Genomic DNA, 21136 nt, shown 5'->3' with positions numbered 1-21136 from the left:
TGTGAGATGTTAGTGGTGTTGTGAGTTGTTAGTGGTGCTGTGAGTTGTTAGTGGTGCTGTGAGTTGTTACTAGTGCTGTGAGATGTTAGTGGTGCTGTGAGTTGTTAGTGGTGCTGTGAGTTGTTAGTGGTGCTGTGAGTTGTTAGTGGTGGTGTGAGTTGTTAGTGGTGCTGGGAGTTGTTACTAGTGCTGTGAGATGTTAGTGATGCTGTGAGTTGTTAGTGGTGCTGTGAGTTGTTAGTGGTGCTGTGAGTTGTTAGTGGTGCTGTGAGTTGTTAGTGGTGCTGTGAGATGTTAGTGGTGCTGTGAGTTGTTAGTGGTGCTGTGAGTTGTTAGTGGTGCTGTGAGATGTTAGAGGTGCTGTGAGTTGTTAGTGGTGCTGTGAGTTGTTAGTGGTGCTGTGAGTTGTTAGTGGTGCTGTGAGATGTTAGTGGTGCAGTGAGTTTTAAGTAATGTTGTGAGTTGATAGTGGTGTTTTGAGTTGTTAGTGGGGCATTATGTTGTTAATTGTACATAACGTTGTTAGTGGTGCATCAAGTTGTTAGGTGGTGCTGTGAGTTGTTAGTGCTGCATCAAGTTGTTAGTGGTGCTGTGAGTTATTAGTGGTGCATCAATTTGTTAGTGGTGCATCAAGTTGTCAGTGGAACATTAAAGTTCTTAAATGTGCATTAAGTTGTTAGTGGTGCATCAAGTTGTTAGTGGTGCATCAAGTTGTTAGCGGTGCTGTGAGTTGTTAGTTGTGCTGTGAGTTGTTATTGGTGCTGTGAGCTATTTGCGGTGTTATGAGTTGTTAGTGGGGATCAAGTTTTTAGAGGTGCTGTGATTTGTAAGTTGTGTTGTGAGTTGTTACTTGGGCATCAAGTTGTTAGTTGTACTGTGAGTTAGTGAGGCTGTGAGTTGTTGGTGGTGCTCTGAGTTGTTAATGGTGTGTGAGTTGTTAGCGGTGCATCAACTAACAAAGCATTAATATTATTGTTTTAATTACCTTTATTCTTCTATTGAAATTCATATATTTTTCTTCATGAATAATATTATGTTTCAGAATCACTGGAATAGAAGGTGCTGAAATGCAAATCTTTGCTCGAGCCTCCCGCTTAAGGTTGATCACTGGGAAGCAGCACGAATCAACCCTCTACAACGAGAACGCATTGAGATGGGTAATTATTTTGTTACAAAGGTCTGCAGACTAATAGCAGACATTTAAAGCTCAGTTGACTATTTCCTGACCTAAAAAGCTCAGTAGACTGAAATCTATTGTTCAAAGCTTTGGTGCCTAACTCATGATCTTTCAAAGATTAGTAGACAAACACCTTATCTTCAAAGCACATTACACTACTAAATGACCGTCAAAGTTCAGTAAACTAATACCTGACCTTCAAAGCAAAGTAAACTAGTGCCTGACCTTCAAAGCTCAGTAAACTAATACCAGACCTTCAAAGCTCAGTAGACTAATAAACAACCTTCAAAATCAGAAGATTAAGACCTGACCTTAAAAACTGTGTTGACTATTACCTGACCTTTGAAATCTCAGATTCACATCGAAACTTAAAAAATTATTAGATTAACGCCAGACCCTCAAATCAGAGTAGAGTAATCCCTGACCTTGAAAGCTTTGTAGACTAACACCTAACTTCAAAAGATTTGTAGACTAACACCTAACTTCAAAAGTTTAGTAGACTAACACCTAACTTCAAAAGATTAGTAGACTGACACCTAACTTCAAAAGATTAGTAGACTAACACATGATCTTCAAATCTTAGTAGCCAAAACCGTACTTGCTAAGCAGAGAAGACTAAGACAACAATTAAAACACAATAGACTAACAACTTACTTTCAAAGCATAGTAGACTAATACCTGACTTTCAAAGATCAATAGATTAATAAGTTACCTTCAAAGTTCAATACACTAATACGTGACCTTCAGAGCTAAATATACTAATGCCTGCAATTCAAAGCACAGTAGATTAACACCAGCCCTTCAGAGTACAGTTTTCTCTCACTTGACCCTCAAAGTTTAGTAGACAAACACTTGTCCTTGAAAGCACAGTTGGCTCACTTCTGACCTTCAAGGTTTATAAGATTAACACCTGATCTTCTAAGCTTAGAAGACTAACACCTGACCTTAAAGCACAGTAGACTTGCATCTGACCTGCAAAGCACCGTAGATTTACAATTGCCCTTCAAAGCACAGTAGACTAATACCTGACCTTCAGAGCACAGTACATTAACACCTGACCATCAAAGCACAGTAGACTAACACCTGACCTTCAAAGCACAGTATACTAACTCCTGACCTTCAGAGCACAGTACACTAATACCTGACCTTCAAAGCACAGTACACTAATACCTCACCTTCAAAGCACAGTAGACTAGCACCTGACCTTCAGAGCACAGCACCCTAGCACCTGACCTTCAAAGCACAGTAGACTGGCACCTGACCTTCAGAGCACAGTAGACTAGCACCTGACCTTCAGAGCACAGTACACTAGCACCTGACCTTCAGAGCACAGTACACTAGCACCTGACCTTCAAAGCACAGTAGACTAGCACCTGACCTTCAAAGCACAGTAGACTAGCACCTGACCTTCAAAGCACAGTAGACTAAGACCTGACCTTCAAAGCATAGTATAATATCACATGACCTTCAAAGCACAGTAGACTAACACTTGCCCTGCAAAGCACAGTTGACTAATACCTGCCCTGCAAAGCACAGTAGACTAATACCTGACCTTCAAAGCTCGGTAGACGAACATCTGACCTTCAAAGCACAGTAGACTAACACCTGACTTTCAAAGCACAGTAGACTAACACCTACCCTGCAAAGCTCGGTAGACTTACACCTGCCCTTCAAAGCTCAATAAACTAACACCTACTCTTCAAAGTACAGTAGACTAACACATTTTTATTTTTATTTGTTTCAGTGTTATTCTGGCATAGGCCTTAAGCCTCTGGCTGGCCCACTATGTGTTACTTGTTTTTGTCTCTCTTTTATATAGGCAGAGTATGAGTATTTATGACTTGTATGTTCGTTTCAGTATGAATATGCTGCATGTGTTTGACAACTTCTTCTGCTCTGTTGAATCATAGTTATCATATTGGGTTTGTGACTGCACTGTGTTAGATAATGTTTCAGTGGTGTGTGTCGGGCATTTCTCCACAGTGCTGACATTTCCTCCCAACTTCTGGAACCTGTATGCCTATTTCCTATGCACATGGGTATCGAAGCTTGATGCTATATAAGTGTACTTATGTTTTGTGTATTTTGATAAAAGGCTTCCTTTTATCAAAATAAGTGGTTCGTAGTTAGTTGAATTCTTGCACAAAACCGCAGATCCTGATGTTGCTGCTGCTTTGTTGTGGTCACTGTACATCTTCTGCATTACTCTATTTAAATTAACTGTACTCACTTAAATCGTGATGGACTCTGTGAAATGTAAATGTCTATATTTCTTCTCTTAGTTGCAAGTTCTGAAACTTTGTGTACAATATCCTTCCCTATTAATCCCACATGACTTGGAACCAAGTTGATAAGTACCCGACGGCCTTGACCTTTGAATCTTTGCATTAATGCTATGACGTTTGTGGTCAGATGGATGTTATCACGTATGTGTTCTTGTTGGAAGGTTTCAGTGGCAGTTCTCGAATCTGTATGTATGATAACATGTTGTCTGTGTTCAGCAAGAGTATGTTCCAAAGCATTTTGAATGGCTAGCATTCTGTTTGTAAAGTTGAACACCCGTTTGAGAGTCTCCAACTAACTACAGAATTTCCTGCATGAACAAATCCACAAAGGCAGTGACGAGGGTTCGAACCTATGTCCGAGAGCATCCCATACACTGCCTTAATCGACTGAGTTACAACAAGGTTAAAAGAATTGCATCCAGAAGTTCTTCTGACTTTACTTGGACCCTGCAGCCTCTCCGAGACACAAACCATGATTTTACGCAATTACCCCATGCACTCGAGCTCTGTCAATAGGCCGTTCTACCTCTTCGCCCTTACTTCATTACACACAGAAATGGCAATAGGGTGATGCATCAAATGAACAAATACATATGGGCCGTAACGAGGGTTCGAACCTACGTCCGAGAGCATCCCAGACGCTGCCCTAATCGACTGAGCTACGACATGGTTAAAAGAATTGCAACCAGAAGTTCTACTTCAACTCTACTTCAGAATGCGCTCTATAAGTCATCTTAATTATTGGGACCGCTTAAAAGTTGACACACACTCCCGCTACACAAACACACCTCCTTGACAAACACCTCCAAGAATTACCGGATTCATACGTCAGGCTGCGAGCAGCCGCGTCCAAAAGCCTTTTTTGACCATACGACTAACCGGCGGGCTGAGGGGCCATTAAACCCCAGAAGCTACACAAGGAAAGACGCTGACTTGTGAAGAGTTTTTTAAATTTGTCAGTTACCAATCCAGTTTGGACTTGGGACTTGGCCAAGTGATGGTTCACTGACTTAAGTTTATTGTCTGTCTCTTGTGTTGAATGATTCCGTTGATCTTCAGTTGCCACTACTTCTTGCAGTTGTTTTTGTGGATTTTTATGGTCTGGTGTCTTGACTACCCGACTGTTGTTGGTTGTCTGTATGTCCATGTCGCGTTGTTTGTCCTCTTGTACTCTGTTTTGTCTCATTCTGTTTCTTGTGTAACTGAGGTCTGCTGCAGGATCTTGTCCATTATTACACAAGTGATTTCTTGAGTCTGTTGTTGTGAGGCGTTCTTCATCATCTGTAGGCAATTGATAATGGTCTCTGCCATGATCTTCAGGATGTTTTTATAGCTGGATTTCGGTAAAACAGTAAATTTGCTGTGTTGATTCCGAAAGTGATTGCTGTTCCTCCCATGTCTCACACTTGCCTTCTGGACTGTGTCTTGCCCTCCCACATCTCACACTGGTCCTGTATTGCATGTCCGCTCCACCCATCCTCACACACTTGCTTTATAATTATATAAAATATAATTGTGACTGTAAGGGTTGTATACGCGCCCGTCTTCTCTGGAATTACATGGGGGTTGTATCGCAGCAACCTCCCCCCCCCCTTCCAACCACCAGACGTATACAGTACTGTACTCCGGCTTCTCCCAAAATGCCACATATAAGACTTGTGTTTTATGATAGTGAAGCAAGACACTTATCTTACTTAGTACACTTAAAAAACAGTCATGAACGTTTGGGCAAGATTTTTTAAATCGAGACTTACATAATTATTGTTTACTGTAAGATTAGAATAATGTTTGTTTCTCTCTCAGGAACAGCAGGGTGCTATTAACAGAACAAAAAGGAGGACCCGCGTTTTAGCCAATCTGATTGTCTTAAAGCGCCATAGGTCCCTGGTTTCCAATGATGGTCTTCCCCCGGTCGTCTAGGTCCAGAACCACCACCATGATTGAATGCCCATGAAAATTTTGAAGAATTCTGTAAAAGAAAAATAAAATTATTTCCATTTCAATAATTTTTCCAATGTTAGAGGTTTTGATTTTCATTTATGACTTATTTGTGTTTATTTTACTTTTCCTGTGATACCTCCTGTGTGTGTGTGTGTGTGTGTGTGTGTACTTACCTATTTGTACTCACCTATTTGTGCTTGCGGGGGTTGAGCTTTGGCTCTTTGGTCCCGCCTCTCAACTGTCAATCAACTGGTGTACAGATTCCTGAGCCTAGTGGGCTCTATCATATCTACATTTAAAACTGTGTATGGAGTCAGCCTCCACCACATCACTGCCTAATGCATTCCATCCGTTAACTAACCTGACACTGAAAAAGTTCCTTCTAACGTCTCTGTGGCTCATGTGGGTACTCAGTTTCCACCTGTGTCCCTTTGTTCGCGTCCAAGGAACGTGTCCCTTGTTCGCGTTGTGTGTGTGTGTGTGTGTGTGTGTGTGTGTGTGTGTGTGTGTGTGTGTGTGTGTGTGTGTGTGTGTGTGTGTGTGTGTGTGTGTGTGTGTGTGTGTGTGTGTGTGTGTGTGTGTGTGTGTGTGTGTGTGTGTGTGTGTGTGTGTGTGTGTGTGTGTGTGTGTGTGTGTGTGTGTGTGTGTGTGTGTGTGTGTTTGTCTGCGTTCATGAGTGCGTGCGTGAGTGCATGCGTGGGTGCGTGCTTGCTTGAGTGCTTGCTTTCTTGCGTGCTTGCTTGTGTGTGTGTGTGTGTGTACTCACCTAATTGTGCTTATGGGGGTTGAGCTCTGGCTCTTTGTTCCCGCCTCTCAACCGTCAATCAACTGATGTACAGATTCTTGAGCCTACTGGGCTCTATCCCATCTACATTTGAAACTGTGTATGGAGTCAGCCTCCACCACACCACTTCCTAATGCATTTCATTTACTAACTACTCTGATTCTGAAAACGTTCTTTCTAATGTCTCTGTGGCTCATTTGGGTACTCGGCTTCCACCTGTGTACTCACCTAGTTGTGTTTGCGGGGTTAAGCTCTGGCTCTTTGGTCCCGCCTCTCAACCGTCAATCAACAGGTGTACAGATTCCTGAGCCTATCGGGCTCTGTCATATCTACACTTAAAACTGTGTATGGAGTCATCCTCCACCACATCACCCCCTAATGCATTCCATTTGTCAACCACTCTGACACTAAAAAAGTTCTTTCTAATATCTCTGTGGCTCATTTGGGCACTCAGTTTCCACCTGTGTCCCCTTGTGCGTGTTCCCTTTGTGTTAAATAGACTGTCTTTATCTACCCTATCAATTCCCTTCAGAATCTTGAATGTGGTGATCATGTCCCCCCTAACTCTTCTGTCTTCCAGCGAAGTGAGGTTTAATTCCCGTAGTGTCTCCTCGTAGCTCATACCTCTCAGCTCGGGTACTAGTCTGGTGGCAAACCTCAGAACCTTTTCCAGTTTAGTCTTATCCTTGACTAGATATGGACTCCATGCTGGGGCTGCATACTCCAGGATTGGCCTGACATATGTGGTATACAAAGTTCTGAATGATTCTTTACACAAGTTTCTGAATGCCGTTCGTATGTTGGCCAGCCTGGCATATGCCGCTGATGTTATGCGCTTGATATGTGCTGCAGGAGACAGGTCTGGCGTGTTATCAACCCCCAAGTCTTTTTCCTTCTTTGACTCCTGAAGAATTTCCTCTCCCAGATGATACCTTGTATCTGGCCTCCTGCTCCCTACACCTATCTTCATTACATTACATTTGGTTGGGTTAAACTCTAACAACCATTTGTTCGACCATTCCTTCAGCTTGTCTAGGTCTTCTTGAAGCCTCAAACAGTCCTCTTCTGTTTTAATCCTACTCATAATTTTAGCATCGTCCGCAAACATTGAGAGAAATGAATCGATACCCTCCAGGAGATCATTTACATATATCAGAAACAAGATAGGACCGAGTACAGAGCCCTGTGGGACTCCACTGGTGACTTCACGCCAATCGGAGGTCTCACCCCTCACCGTAACTCTCTGCTTCATATTGCTTAGATACTCCCTTATCCACTGGAGCACCTTACCAGCTACACCTGCCTGTCTCTCCAGCTTATGTACCAGCCTCTTATGCGGTACTGTGTCAAAGGCTTTCCGACAATCCAAGAAAATGCAGTCCGCCCAGCCCTCTCTTTCTTGCTTAATCTGTGTCACCTGATCGTAGAATTCTATCAAGCCTGTAAGGCAAGATTTACCCTCCCTGAACCCATGTTGGCGATTTGTCACGAAGTCCCTTCTCTCTAGATGTGTTACCAGGTTTTTTCTCACGATCTTCTCCATCACCTTGCATGGTATACAAGTCAAGGATACTGGCCTGTAGTTCAGTGCCTCTTGTCTGTCGCCCTTTTCGTAAATTGGGACCACATTCGCCGTCTTCCATATTTCTGATATGGAAGTTGGTAAGTACCCGACGGCCTTGACCTTTGAATCTTTGCATCAATGCTATGACGTTTGTGGTCAGATGGATGTTATCACGTATGTGTTCTTGTTGGAAGGTTTCAGTGGCAGTTCTCGAATCTGTATGTATGATAACATGTTGTCTGTGTTCAGCAAGAGTATGTTCCAAAGCATTTTGAATGGCTAGCATTTCTGTTTGTAAAGTTGAACACCCGTTTGAGAGTCTCCAACTAACTACAGAATTTCCTGCATGAACAAATCCACAAAGGCAGTGACGAGGGTTCGAACCTATGTCCGAGAGCATCCCATACACTGCCTTAATCGACTGAGTTACAACAAGGTTAAAAGAATTGCATCCAGAAGTTCTTCTGACTTTACTTGGACCCTGCAGCCTCTCCGAGACACAAACCATGATTTTACGCAATTACCCCATGCACTCGAGCTCTGTCAATAGGCCGTTCTACCTCTTTGCCCTTACTTCATTACACACAGAAATGGCAATAGGGTGATGCATCAAATGAACAAATACATATGGGCCGTAACGAGGGTTCGAACCTACGTCCGAGAGCATCCCAGACGCTGCCCTAATCGACTGAGCTACGACATGGTTAAAAGAATTGCAACCAGAAGTTCTACTTCAACTCTACTTCAGAATGCGCTCTATAAGTCATCTTAATTATTGGGACCGCTTAAAAGTTGACACACACTCCCGCTACACAAACACACCTCCTTGACAAACACCTCCAAGAATTACCGGATTCATACGTCAGGCTGCGAGCAGCCGCGTCCAAAAGCCTTTTTTGACCATACGACTAACCGGCGGGCTGAGGGGCCATTGAACCCCAGAAGCTACACAAGGAAAGACGCTGACTTGTGAAGAGTTTTTTAAATTTGTCAGTTACCAATCCAGTTTGGACTTGGGACTTGGCCAAGTGATGGTTCACTGACTTAAGTTTATTGTCTGTCTCTTGTGTTGAATGATTCCGTTGATCTTGAGTTGCCACTACTTCTTGCAGTTGTTTTTGTGGATTTTTATGGTCTGGTGTCTTGACTACCCGACTGTTGTTGGTTGTCTGTATGTCCATGTCGCGTTGTTTGTCCTCTTGTACTCTGTCTTGTCTCATTCTGTTTCTTGTGTAACTGAGGTCTGCTGCAGGATCTTGTCCATTATTACACAAGTGATTTCTTGAGTCAGTTGTTGTGAGGCGTTCTTCATCATCTGTAGGCAATTGATAATGGTCTCTGCCATGATCTTCAGGATGTTTTTATAGCTGGATTTCGGTAAAACAGTAAATTTGCTGTGTTGATTCCGAAAGTGATTGCTGTTCCTCCCATGTCTCACACTTGCCTTCTGGACTGTGTCTTGCCCTCCCACATCTCACACTGGTCCTGTATTGCATGTCCGCTCCACCCATCCTCACACACTTGCTTTATAATTATATAAAATATAATTGTGACTGTAAGGGTTGTATACGTGCCCGTCTTCTCTGGAATTACATGGGGTTGTATCGCAGCAACCTCCCCCCCCCCTCCAACCAATAGACGTATACAGTACTGTACTCCGGCTTCTCCCAAAATGCCACATATAAGACTTGTTTTATGATAGTGAAGCAAGACACTTATCTTACTTAGTACACTTAAAAAACAGTCATGAACGTTTGGGCAAGATTTTTTTAATCGAGACTTACATAATTATTGTTTACTGTAAGATTAGAATAATGTTTGTTTCTCTCTCAGGAACAGCAGGGTGCTATTAACAGAACAAAAAGGAGGACCCGCGTTTTAGCCAATCTGATTGTCTTAAAGCGCCATAGGTCCCTGGTTTCCAATGATGGTCTTCCCCCGGTCGTCTAGGTCCAGAACCACCACCATGATTAAATGATCATGAAAATTTTGAAGAATTCTGTAAAAGAAAAATAAAATTATTTCCATTTCAATAATTTTTCCAATGTTAGAGTGTTTGATTTTCATTTATGACTTATTTGTGTTTATTTTACTTTTCCTGTGATACCTCCTGTGTGTGTGTGTGTGTGTGTGTGTGTACTTACCTATTTGTACTCACCTATTTGTGCTTGCGGGGGTTGAGCTTTGGCTCTTTGGTCCCGCCTCTCAACTGTCAATCAACTGGTGTACAGATTCCTGAGCCTAGTGGGCTCTATCATATCTACATTTAAAACTGTGTATGGAGTCAGCCTCCACCACATCACTGCCTAATGCATTCCATCCGTTAACTAACCTGACACTGAAAAAGTTCCTTCTAACGTCTCTGTGGCTCATGTGGGTACTCAGTTTCCACCTGTGTCCCCTTGTTCGCGTCCAAGGAACGTGTCCCTTGTTCGCGTTGTGTGTGTGTGTGTGTGTGTGTGTGTGTGTGTGTGTGTGTGTGTGTGTGTGTGTGTGTGTGTGTGTGTGTGTGTGTGTGTGTGTGTGTGTGTGTGTGTGTGTGTGTGTGTGTGTGTGTGTGTGTGTGTGTGTGTGTGTGTGTGTGTGTGTGTGTGTGTGTGTGTGTGTGTGTGTGTGTGTGTGTGTGTGTGTGTGTGTGTGTGTGTGTGTGTGTGTGTGTGTGTGTGTGTGTGTGTGTGTGTGTGTGTGTGTGTGTGTGTGTGTGTGTGTGTGTGTGTGTGTGTGTGTGTGTGTGTGTGTGTGTGTGTGTGTGTGTGTGTGTGTGTGTGTGTGTGTGTGTGTGTGTGTGTGTGTGTGTGTGTGTGTGTTTGTCTGCGTTCATGAGTGCGTGCGTGAGTGCATGCGTGGGTGCGTGCTTGCTTGAGTGCTTGCTTTCTTGCGTGCTTGCTTGTGTGTGTGTGTGTGTGTACTCACCTAATTGTGCTTATGGGGGTTGAGCTCTGGCTCTTTGTTCCCGCCTCTCAACCGTCAATCAACTGATGTACAGATTCTTGAGCCTACTGGGCTCTATCCCATCTACATTTGAAACTGTGTATGGAGTCAGCCTCCACCACACCACTTCCTAATGCATTTCATTTACTAACTACTCTGATTCTGAAAACGTTCTTTCTAATGTCTCTGTGGCTCATTTGGGTACTCGGCTTCCACCTGTGTACTCACCTAGTTGTGTTTGCGGGGTTAAGCTCTGGCTCTTTGGTCCCGCCTCTCAACCGTCAATCAACAGGTGTACAGATTCCTGAGCCTATCGGGCTCTGTCATATCTACACTTAAAACTGTGTATGGAGTCATCCTCCACCACATCACCCCCTAATGCATTCCATTTGTCAACCACTCTGACACTAAAAAAGTTCTTTCTAATATCTCTGTGGCTCATTTGGGCACTCAGTTTCCACCTGTGTCCCCTTGTGCGTGTTCCCTTTGTGTTAAATAGACTGTCTTTATCTACCCTATCAATTCCCTTCAGAATCTTGAATGTGGTGATCATGTCCCCCCTAACTCTTCTGTCTTCCAGCGAAGTGAGGTTTAATTCCCGTAGTGTCTCCTCGTAGCTCATACCTCTCAGCTCGGGTACTAGTCTGGTGGCAAACCTCAGAACCTTTTCCAGTTTAGTCTTATCCTTGACTAGATATGGACTCCATGCTGGGGCTGCATACTCCAGGATTGGCCTGACATATGTGGTATACAAAGTTCTGAATGATTCTTTACACAAGTTTCTGAATGCCGTTCGTATGTTGGCCAGCCTGGCATATGCCGCTGATGTTATGCGCTTGATATGTGCTGCAGGAGACAGGTCTGGCGTGTTATCAACCCCCAAGTCTTTTTCCTTCTTTGACTCCTGAAGAATTTCCTCTCCCAGATGATACCTTGTATCTGGCCTCCTGCTCCCTACACCTATCTTCATTACATTACATTTGGTTGGGTTAAACTCTAACAACCATTTGTTCGACCATTCCTTCAGCTTGTCTAGGTCTTCTTGAAGCCTCAAACAGTCCTCTTCTGTTTTAATCCTACTCATAATTTTAGCATCGTCCGCAAACATTGAGAGAAATGAATCGATACCCTCCAGGAGATCATTTACATATATCAGAAACAAGATAGGACCGAGTACAGAGCCCTGTGGGACTCCACTGGTGACTTCACGCCAATCGGAGGTCTCACCCCTCACCGTAACTCTCTGCTTCATATTGCTTAGATACTCCCTTATCCACTGGAGCACCTTACCAGCTACACCTGCCTGTCTCTCCAGCTTATGTACCAGCCTCTTATGCGGTACTGTGTCAAAGGCTTTCCGACAATCCAAGAAAATGCAGTCCGCCCAGCCCTCTCTTTCTTGCTTAATCTGTGTCACCTGATCGTAGAATTCTATCAAGCCTGTAAGGCAAGATTTACCCTCCCTGAACCCATGTTGGCGATTTGTCACGAAGTCCCTTCTCTCTAGATGTGTTACCAGGTTTTTTCTCACGATCTTCTCCATCACCTTGCATGGTATACAAGTCAAGGACACTGGCCTGTAGTTCAGTGCCTCTTGTCTGTCGCCCTTTTCGTAAATTGGGACCACATTCGCCGTCTTCCATATTTCTGATATGGAAGTTGGTAAGTACCCGACGGCCTTGACCTTTGAATCTTTGCATCAATGCTATGACGTTTGTGGTCAGATGGATGTTATCACGTATGTGTTCTTGTTGGAAGGTTTCAGTGGCAGTTCTCGAATCTGTATGTATGATAACATGTTGTCTGTGTTCAGCAAGAGTATGTTCCAAAGCATTTTGAATGGCTAGCATTTCTGTTTGTAAAGTTGAACACCCGTTTGAGAGTCTCCAACTAACTACAGAATTTCCTGCATGAACAAATCCACAAAGGCAGTGACGAGGGTTCGAACCTATGTCCGAGAGCATCCCATACACTGCCTTAATCGACTGAGTTACAACAAGGTTAAAAGAATTGCATCCAGAAGTTCTTCTGACTTTACTTGGACCCTGCAGCCTCTCCGAGACACAAACCATGATTTTACGCAATTACCCCATGCACTCGAGCTCTGTCAATAGGCCGTTCTACCTCTTTGCCCTTACTTCATTACACACAGAAATGGCAATAGGGTGATGCATCAAATGAACAAATACATATGGGCCGTAACGAGGGTTCGAACCTACGTCCGAGAGCATCCCAGACGCTGCCCTAATCGACTGAGCTACGACATGGTTAAAAGAATTGCAACCAGAAGTTCTACTTCAACTCTACTTCAGAATGCGCTCTATAAGTCATCTTAATTATTGGGACCGCTTAAAAGTTGACACACACTCCCGCTACACAAACACACCTCCTTGACAAACACCTCCAAGAATTACCGGATTCATACGTCAGGCTGCGAGCAGCCGCGTCCAAAAGCCTTTTTTGACCATACGACTAACCGGCGGGCTGAGGGGCCATTGAACCCCAGAAGCTACACAAGGAAAGACGCTGACTTGTGAAGAGTTTTTTAAATTTGTCAGTTACCAATCCAGTTTGGACTTGGGACTTGGCCAAGTGATGGTTCACTGACTTAAGTTTATTGTCTGTCTCTTGTGTTGAATGATTCCGTTGATCTTGAGTTGCCACTACTTCTTGCAGTTGTTTTTGTGGATTTTTATGGTCTGGTGTCTTGACTACCCGACTGTTGTTGGTTGTCTGTATGTCCATGTCGCGTTGTTTGTCCTCTTGTACTCTGTCTTGTCTCATTCTGTTTCTTGTGTAACTGAGGTCTGCTGCAGGATCTTGTCCATTATTACACAAGTGATTTCTTGAGTCAGTTGTTGTGAGGCGTTCTTCATCATCTGTAGGCAATTGATAATGGTCTCTGCCATGATCTTCAGGATGTTTTTATAGCTGGATTTCGGTAAAACAGTAAATTTGCTGTGTTGATTCCGAAAGTGATTGCTGTTCCTCCCATGTCTCACACTTGCCTTCTGGACTGTGTCTTGCCCTCCCACATCTCACACTGGTCCTGTATTGCATGTCCGCTCCACCCATCCTCACACACTTGCTTTATAATTATATAAAATATAATTGTGACTGTAAGGGTTGTATACGTGCCCGTCTTCTCTGGAATTACATGGGGTTGTATCGCAGCAACCTCCCCCCCCCCCCTCCAACCAATAGACGTATACAGTACTGTACTCCGGCTTCTCCCAAAATGCCACATATAAGACTTGTTTTATGATAGTGAAGCAAGACACTTATCTTACTTAGTACACTTAAAAAACAGTCATGAACGTTTGGGCAAGATTTTTTTAATCGAGACTTACATAATTATTGTTTACTGTAAGATTAGAATAATGTTTGTTTCTCTCTCAGGAACAGCAGGGTGCTATTAACAGAACAAAAAGGAGGACCCGCGTTTTAGCCAATCTGATTGTCTTAAAGCGCCATAGGTCCCTGGTTTCCAATGATGGTCTTCCCCCGGTCGTCTAGGTCCAGAACCACCACCATGATTAAATGATCATGAAAATTTTGAAGAATTCTGTAAAAGAAAAATAAAATTATTTCCATTTCAATAATTTTTCCAATGTTAGAGTGTTTGATTTTCATTTATGACTTATTTGTGTTTATTTTACTTTTCCTGTGATACCTCCTGTGTGTGTGTGTGTGTGTGTGTGTACTTACCTATTTGTACTCACCTATTTGTGCTTGCGGGGGTTGAGCTTTGGCTCTTTGGTCCCGCCTCTCAACTGTCAATCAACTGGTGTACAGATTCCTGAGCCTAGTGGGCTCTATCATATCTACATTTAAAACTGTGTATGGAGTCAGCCTCCACCACATCACTGCCTAATGCATTCCATCCGTTAACTAACCTGACACTGAAAAAGTTCCTTCTAACGTCTCTGTGGCTCATGTGGGTACTCAGTTTCCACCTGTGTCCCCTTGTTCGCGTCCAAGGAACGTGTCCCTTGTTCGCGTTGTGTGTGTGTGTGTGTGTGTGTGTGTGTGTGTGTGTGTGTGTGTGTGTGTGTGTGTGTGTGTGTGTGTGTGTGTGTGTGTGTGTGTGTGTGTGTGTGTGTGTGTGTGTGTGTGTGTGTGTGTGTGTGTGTGTGTGTGTGTGTGTGTGTGTGTGTGTGTGTGTGTGTGTGTGTGTGTGTGTGTGTGTGTGTGTGTGTGTGTGTGTGTGTGTGTGTGTGTGTGTGTGTGTGTGTGTGTGTGTGTGTGTGTGTGTGTGTGTGTGTGTTTGTCTGCGTTCATGAGTGCGTGCGTGAGTGCATGCGTGGGTGCGTGCTTGCTTGAGTGCTTGCTTTCTTGCGTGCTTGCTTGTGTGTGTGTGTGTGTGTACTCACCTAATTGTGCTTATGGGGGTTGAGCTCTGGCTCTTTGTTCCCGCCTCTCAACCGTCAATCAACTGATGTACAGATTCTTGAGCCTACTGGGCTCTATCCCATCTACATTTGAAACTGTGTATGGAGTCAGCCTCCACCACACCACTTCCTAATGCATTTCATTTACTAACTACTCTGATTCTGAAAACGTTCTTTCTAATGTCTCTGTGGCTCATTTGGGTACTCGGCTTCCACCTGTGTACTCACCTAGTTGTGTTTGCGGGGTTAAGCTCTGGCTCTTTGGTCCCGCCTCTCAACCGTCAATCAACAGGTGTACAGATTCCTGAGCCTATCGGGCTCTGTCATATCTACACTTAAAACTGTGTATGGAGTCATCCTCCACCACATCACCCCCTAATGCATTCCATTTGTCAACCACTCTGACACTAAAAAAGTTCTTTCTAATATCTCTGTGGCTCATTTGGGCACTCAGTTTCCACCTGTGTCCCCTTGTGCGTGTTCCCTTTGTGTTAAATAGACTGTCTTTATCTACCCTATCAATTCCCTTCAGAATCTTGAATGTGGTGATCATGTCCCCCCTAACTCTTCTGTCTTCCAGCGAAGTGAGGTTTAATTCCCGTAGTGTCTCCTCGTAGCTCATACCTCTCAGCTCGGGTACTAGTCTGGTGGCAAACCTCAGAACCTTTTCCAGTTTAGTCTTATCCTTGACTAGATATGGACTCCATGCTGGGGCTGCATACTCCAGGATTGGCCTGACATATGTGGTATACAAAGTTCTGAATGATTCTTTACACAAGTTTCTGAATGCCGTTCGTATGTTGGCCAGCCTGGCATATGCCGCTGATGTTATGCGCTTGATATGTGCTGCAGGAGACAGGTCTGGCGTGTTATCAACCCCCAAGTCTTTTTCCTTCTTTGACTCCTGAAGAATTTCCTCTCCCAGATGATACCTTGTATCTGGCCTCCTGCTCCCTACACCTATCTTCATTACATTACATTTGGTTGGGTTAAACTCTAACAACCATTTGTTCGACCATTCCTTCAGCTTGTCTAGGTCTTCTTGAAGCCTCAAACAGTCCTCTTCTGTTTTAATCCTACTCATAATTTTAGCATCGTCCGCAAACATTGAGAGAAATGAATCGATACCCTCCAGGAGATCATTTACATATATCAGAAACAAGATAGGACCGAGTACAGAGCCCTGTGGGACTCCACTGGTGACTTCACGCCAATCGGAGGTCTCACCCCTCACCGTAACTCTCTGCTTCATATTGCTTAGATACTCCCTTATCCACTGGAGCACCTTACCAGCTACACCTGCCTGTCTCTCCAGCTTATGTACCAGCCTCTTATGCGGTACTGTGTCAAAGGCTTTCCGACAATCCAAGAAAATGCAGTCCGCCCAGCCCTCTCTTTCTTGCTTAATCTGTGTCACCTGATCGTAGAATTCTATCAAGCCTGTAAGGCAAGATTTACCCTCCCTGAACCCATGTTGGCGATTTGTCACGAAGTCCCTTCTCTCTAGATGTGTTACCAGGTTTTTTCTCACGATCTTCTCCATCACCTTGCATGGTATACAAGTCAAGGACACTGGCCTGTAGTTCAGTGCCTCTTGTCTGTCGCCCTTTTCGTAAATTGGGACCACATTCGCCGTCTTCCATATTTCTGATATGGAAGTTGGTAAGTACCCGACGGCCTTGACCTTTGAATCTTTGCATCAATGCTATGACGTTTGTGGTCAGATGGATGTTATCACGTATGTGTTCTTGTTGGAAGGTTTCAGTGGCAGTTCTCGAATCTGTATGTATGATAACATGTTGTCTGTGTTCAGCAAGAGTATGTTCCAAAGCATTTTGAATGGCTAGCATTTCTGTTTGTAAAGTTGAACACCCGTTTGAGAGTCTCCAACTAACTACAGAATTTCCTGCATGAACAAATCCACAAAGGCAGTGACGAGGGTTCGAACCTATGTCCGAGAGCATCCCATACACTGCCTTAATCGACTGAGTTACAACAAGGTTAAAAGAATTGCATCCAGAAGTTCTTCTGACTTTACTTGGACCCTGCAGCCTCTCCGAGACACAAACCATGATTTTACGCAATTACCCCATGCACTCGAGCTCTGTCAATAGGCCGTTCTACCTCTTTGCCCTTACTTCATTACACACAGAAATGGCAATAGGGTGATGCATCAAATGAACAAATACATATGGGCCGTAACGAGGGTTCGAACCTACGTCCGAGAGCATCCCAGACGCTGCCCTAATCGACTGAGCTACGACATGGTTAAAAGAATTGCAACCAGAAGTTCTACTTCAACTCTACTTCAGAATGCGCTCTATAAGTCATCTTAATTATTGGGACCGCTTAAAAGTTGACACACACTCCCGCTACACAAACACACCTCCTTGACAAACACCTCCAAGAATTACCGGATTCATACGTCAGGCTGCGAGCAGCCGCGTCCAAAAGCCTTTTTTGACCATACGACTAACCGGCGGGCTGAGGGGCCATTGAACCCCAGAAGCTACACAAGGAAAGACGCTGACTTGTGAAGAGTTTTTTAAATTTGTCAGTTACCAATCCAGTTTGGACTTGGGACTTGGCCAAGTGATGGTTCACTGACTTAAGTTTATTGTCTGTCTCTTGTGTTGAATGATTCCGTTGATCTTGAGTTGCCACTACTTCTTGCAGTTGTTTTTGTGGATTTTTATGGTCTGGTGTCTTGACTACCCGACTGTTGTTGGTTGTCTGTATGTCCATGTCGCGTTGTTTGTCCTCTTGTACTCTGTCTTGTCTCATTCTGTTTCTTGTGTAACTGAGGTCTGCTGCAGGATCTTGTCCATTATTACACAAGTGATTTCTTGAGTCAGTTGTTGTGAGGCGTTCTTCATCATCTGTAGGCAATTGATAATGGTCTCTGCCATGATCTTCAGGATGTTTTTATAGCTGGATTTCGGTAAAACAGTAAATTTGCTGTGTTGATTCCGAAAGTGATTGCTGTTCCTCCCATGTCTCACACTTGCCTTCTGGACTGTGTCTTGCCCTCCCACATCTCACACTGGTCCTGTATTGCATGTCCGCTCCACCCATCCTCACACACTTGCTTTATAATTATATAAAATATAATTGTGACTGTAAGGGTTGTATACGTGCCCGTCTTCTCTGGAATTACATGGGGTTGTATCGCAGCAACCTCCCCCCCCCCCTCCAATCAATAGACGTATACAGTACTGTACTCCGGCTTCTCCCAAAATGCCACATATAAGACTTGTTTTATGATAGTGAAGCAAGACACTTATCTTACTTAGTACACTTAAAAAACAGTCATGAACGTTTGGGCAAGATTTTTTTAATCGAGACTTACATAATTATTGTTTACTGTAAGATTAGAATAATGTTTGTTTCTCTCTCAGGAACAGCAGGGTGCTATTAACAGAACAAAAAGGAGGACCCGCGTTTTAGCCAATCTGATTGTCTTAAAGCGCCATAGGTCCCTGGTTTCCAATGATGGTCTTCCCCCGGTCGTCTAGGTCCAGAACCACCACCATGATTAAATGATCATGAAAATTTTGAAGAATTCTGTAAAAGAAAAATAAAATTATTTCCATTTCAATAATTTTTCCAATGTTAGAGTGTTTGATTTTCATTTATGACTTATTTGTGTTTATTTTACTTTTCCTGTGATACCTCCTGTGTGTGTGTGTGTACTTACCTATTTGTACTCACCTATTTGTGCTTGCGGGGGTTGAGCTTTGGCTCTTTGGTCCCGCCTCTCAACTGTCAATCAACTGGTGTACAGATTCCTGAGCCTAGTGGGCTCTATCATATCTACATTTAAAACTGTGTATGGAGTCAGCCTCCACCACATCACTGCCTAATGCATTCCATCCGTTAACTAACCTGACACTGAAAAAGTTCCTTCTAACGTCTCTGTGGCTCATGTGGGTACTCAGTTTCCACCTGTGTCCCCTTGTTCGCGTCCAAGGAACGTGTCCCTTGTTCGCGTTGTGTGTGTGTGTGTGTGTGTGTGTGTGTGTGTGTGTGTGTGTGTGTGTGTGTGTGTGTGTGTGTGTGTGTGTGTGGTGTGTGTGTGTGTGTGTGTGTGTGTGTGTGTGTGTGTGTGTGTGTGTGTGTGTGTGTGTGTGTGTGTGTGTGTGTGTGTGTGTGTGTGTGTGTGGTGTGTGTGTGTGTGTGTGTGTGTGTGTGTGTGTGTGTGTGTGTGTGTGTGTGTGTGTGTGTGTGTGTGTGTGTGTGTGTGTGTGTGTGTGTGTTTGTCTGCGTTCATGAGTGCGTGCGTGAGTGCATGCGTGGGTGCGTGCTTGCTTGAGTGCTTGCTTTCTTGCGTGCTTGCTTGTGTGTGTGTGTGTGTGTACTCACCTAATTGTGCTTATGGGGGTTGAGCTCTGGCTCTTTGTTCCCGCCTCTCAACCGTCAATCAACTGATGTACAGATTCTTGAGCCTACTGGGCTCTATCCCATCTACATTTGAAACTGTGTATGGAGTCAGCCTCCACCACACCACTTCCTAATGCATTTCATTTACTAACTACTCTGATTCTGAAAACGTTCTTTCTAATGTCTCTGTGGCTCATTTGGGTACTCGGCTTCCACCTGTGTACTCACCTAGTTGTGTTTGCGGGGTTAAGCTCTGGCTCTTTGGTCCCGCCTCTCAACCGTCAATCAACAGGTGTACAGATTCCTGAGCCTATCGGGCTCTGTCATATCTACACTTAAAACTGTGTATGGAGTCATCCTCCACCACATCACCCCCTAATGCATTCCATTTGTCAACCACTCTGACACTAAAAAAGTTCTTTCTAATATCTCTGTGGCTCATTTGGGCACTCAGTTTCCACCTGTGTCCCCTTGTGCGTGTTCCCTTTGTGTTAAATAGACTGTCTTTATCTACCCTATCAATTCCCTTCAGAATCTTGAATGTGGTGATCATGTCCCCCCCTAACTCTTCTGTCTTCCAGCGAAGTGAGGTTTAATTCCCGTAGTGTCTCCTCGTAGCTCATACCTCTCAGCTCGGGTACTAGTCTGGTGGCAAACCTCAGAACCTTTTCCAGTTTAGTCTTATCCTTGACTAGATATGGACTCCATGCTGGGGCTGCATACTCCAGGATTGGCCTGACATATGTGGTATACAAAGTTCTGAATGATTCTTTACACAAGTTTCTGAATGCCGTTCGTATGTTGGCCAGCCTGGCATATGCCGCTGATGTTATGCGCTTGATATGTGCTGCAGGAGACAGGTCTGGCGTGTTATCAACCCCCAAGTCTTTTTCCTTCTTTGACTCCTGAAGAATTTCCTCTCCCAGATGATACCTTGTATCTGGCCTCCTGCTCCCTACACCTATCTTCATTACATTACATTTGGTTGGGTTAAACTCTAACAACCATTTGTTCGACCATTCCTTCAGCTTGTCTAGGTCTTCTTGAAGCCTCAAACAGTCCTCTTCTGTTTTAATCCTACTCATAATTTTAGCATCGTCCGCAAACATTGAGAGAAATGAATCGATACCCTCCAGGAGATCATTTACATATATCAGAAACAAGATAGGACCGAGTACAGAGCCCTGTGGGACTCCACTGGTGACTTCACGCCAATCGGAGGTCTCACCCCTCACCGTAACTCTCTGCTTCATATTGCTTAGATACTCCCTTATCCACTGGAGCACCTTACCAGCTACACCTGCCTGTCTCTCCAGCTTATGTACCAGCCTCTTATGCGGTACTGTGTCAAAGGCTTTCCGACAATCCAAGAAAATGCAGTCCGCCCAGCCCTCTCTTTCTTGCTTAATCTGTGTCACCTGATCGTAGAATTCTATCAAGCCTGTAAGGCAAGATTTACCCTCCCTGAACCCATGTTGGCGATTTGTCACGAAGTCCCTTCTCTCTAGATGTGTTACCAGGTTTTTTCTCACGATCTTCTCCATCACCTTGCATGGTATACAAGTCAAGGACACTGGCCTGTAGTTCAGTGCCTCTTGTCTGTCGCCCTTTTCGTAAATTGGGACCACATTCGCCGTCTTCCATATTTCTGATATGGAAGTTGGTAAGTACCCGACGGCCTTG

The 21136-nt window shown here is 44.0% G+C and overlaps 2 protein-coding genes across 2 annotated transcripts in view; one reads left to right on the top strand and one right to left on the bottom strand.

The window, feature by feature from the left end:
• Positions 1-3059, top strand: part of LOC138361466 (F-box DNA helicase 1-like) — a 54443-nt gene extending 51384 nt beyond the window's left edge. The window contains exons 14-15 of the mRNA XM_069320797.1: positions 1043-1157; positions 3036-3059. Of these exons, the coding sequence (XP_069176898.1) occupies positions 1043-1157; positions 3036-3059 (139 nt within the window). The remainder of the gene's footprint in view (positions 1-1042; positions 1158-3035) is intronic.
• A 344-nt stretch (positions 3060-3403) lies between these two features.
• LOC138361457 (centromere-associated protein E-like) overlaps positions 3404-21136 on the bottom strand; it is a 32084-nt gene continuing 14351 nt past the window's right edge. Inside the window, exons 5-9 of the mRNA XM_069320791.1 lie at positions 17605-17952; positions 13214-13561; positions 8719-9066; positions 4396-4743; positions 3404-3645 (exon numbers count right to left, since the gene is read on the bottom strand). Coding sequence (XP_069176892.1) covers positions 3404-3645; positions 4396-4743; positions 8719-9066; positions 13214-13561; positions 17605-17952 — 1634 coding nt within the window. The remainder of the gene's footprint in view (positions 3646-4395; positions 4744-8718; positions 9067-13213; positions 13562-17604; positions 17953-21136) is intronic.

Source organism: Procambarus clarkii, chromosome 8 (assembly GCF_040958095.1).
Source record: "Procambarus clarkii isolate CNS0578487 chromosome 8, FALCON_Pclarkii_2.0, whole genome shotgun sequence".
Classification (NCBI taxonomy): Eukaryota; Metazoa; Arthropoda; class Malacostraca; order Decapoda; family Cambaridae; genus Procambarus; species Procambarus clarkii.
Note: the sequence above shows the minus strand (reverse complement) of the source record. Positions and strands in the feature narration are given on the sequence as shown.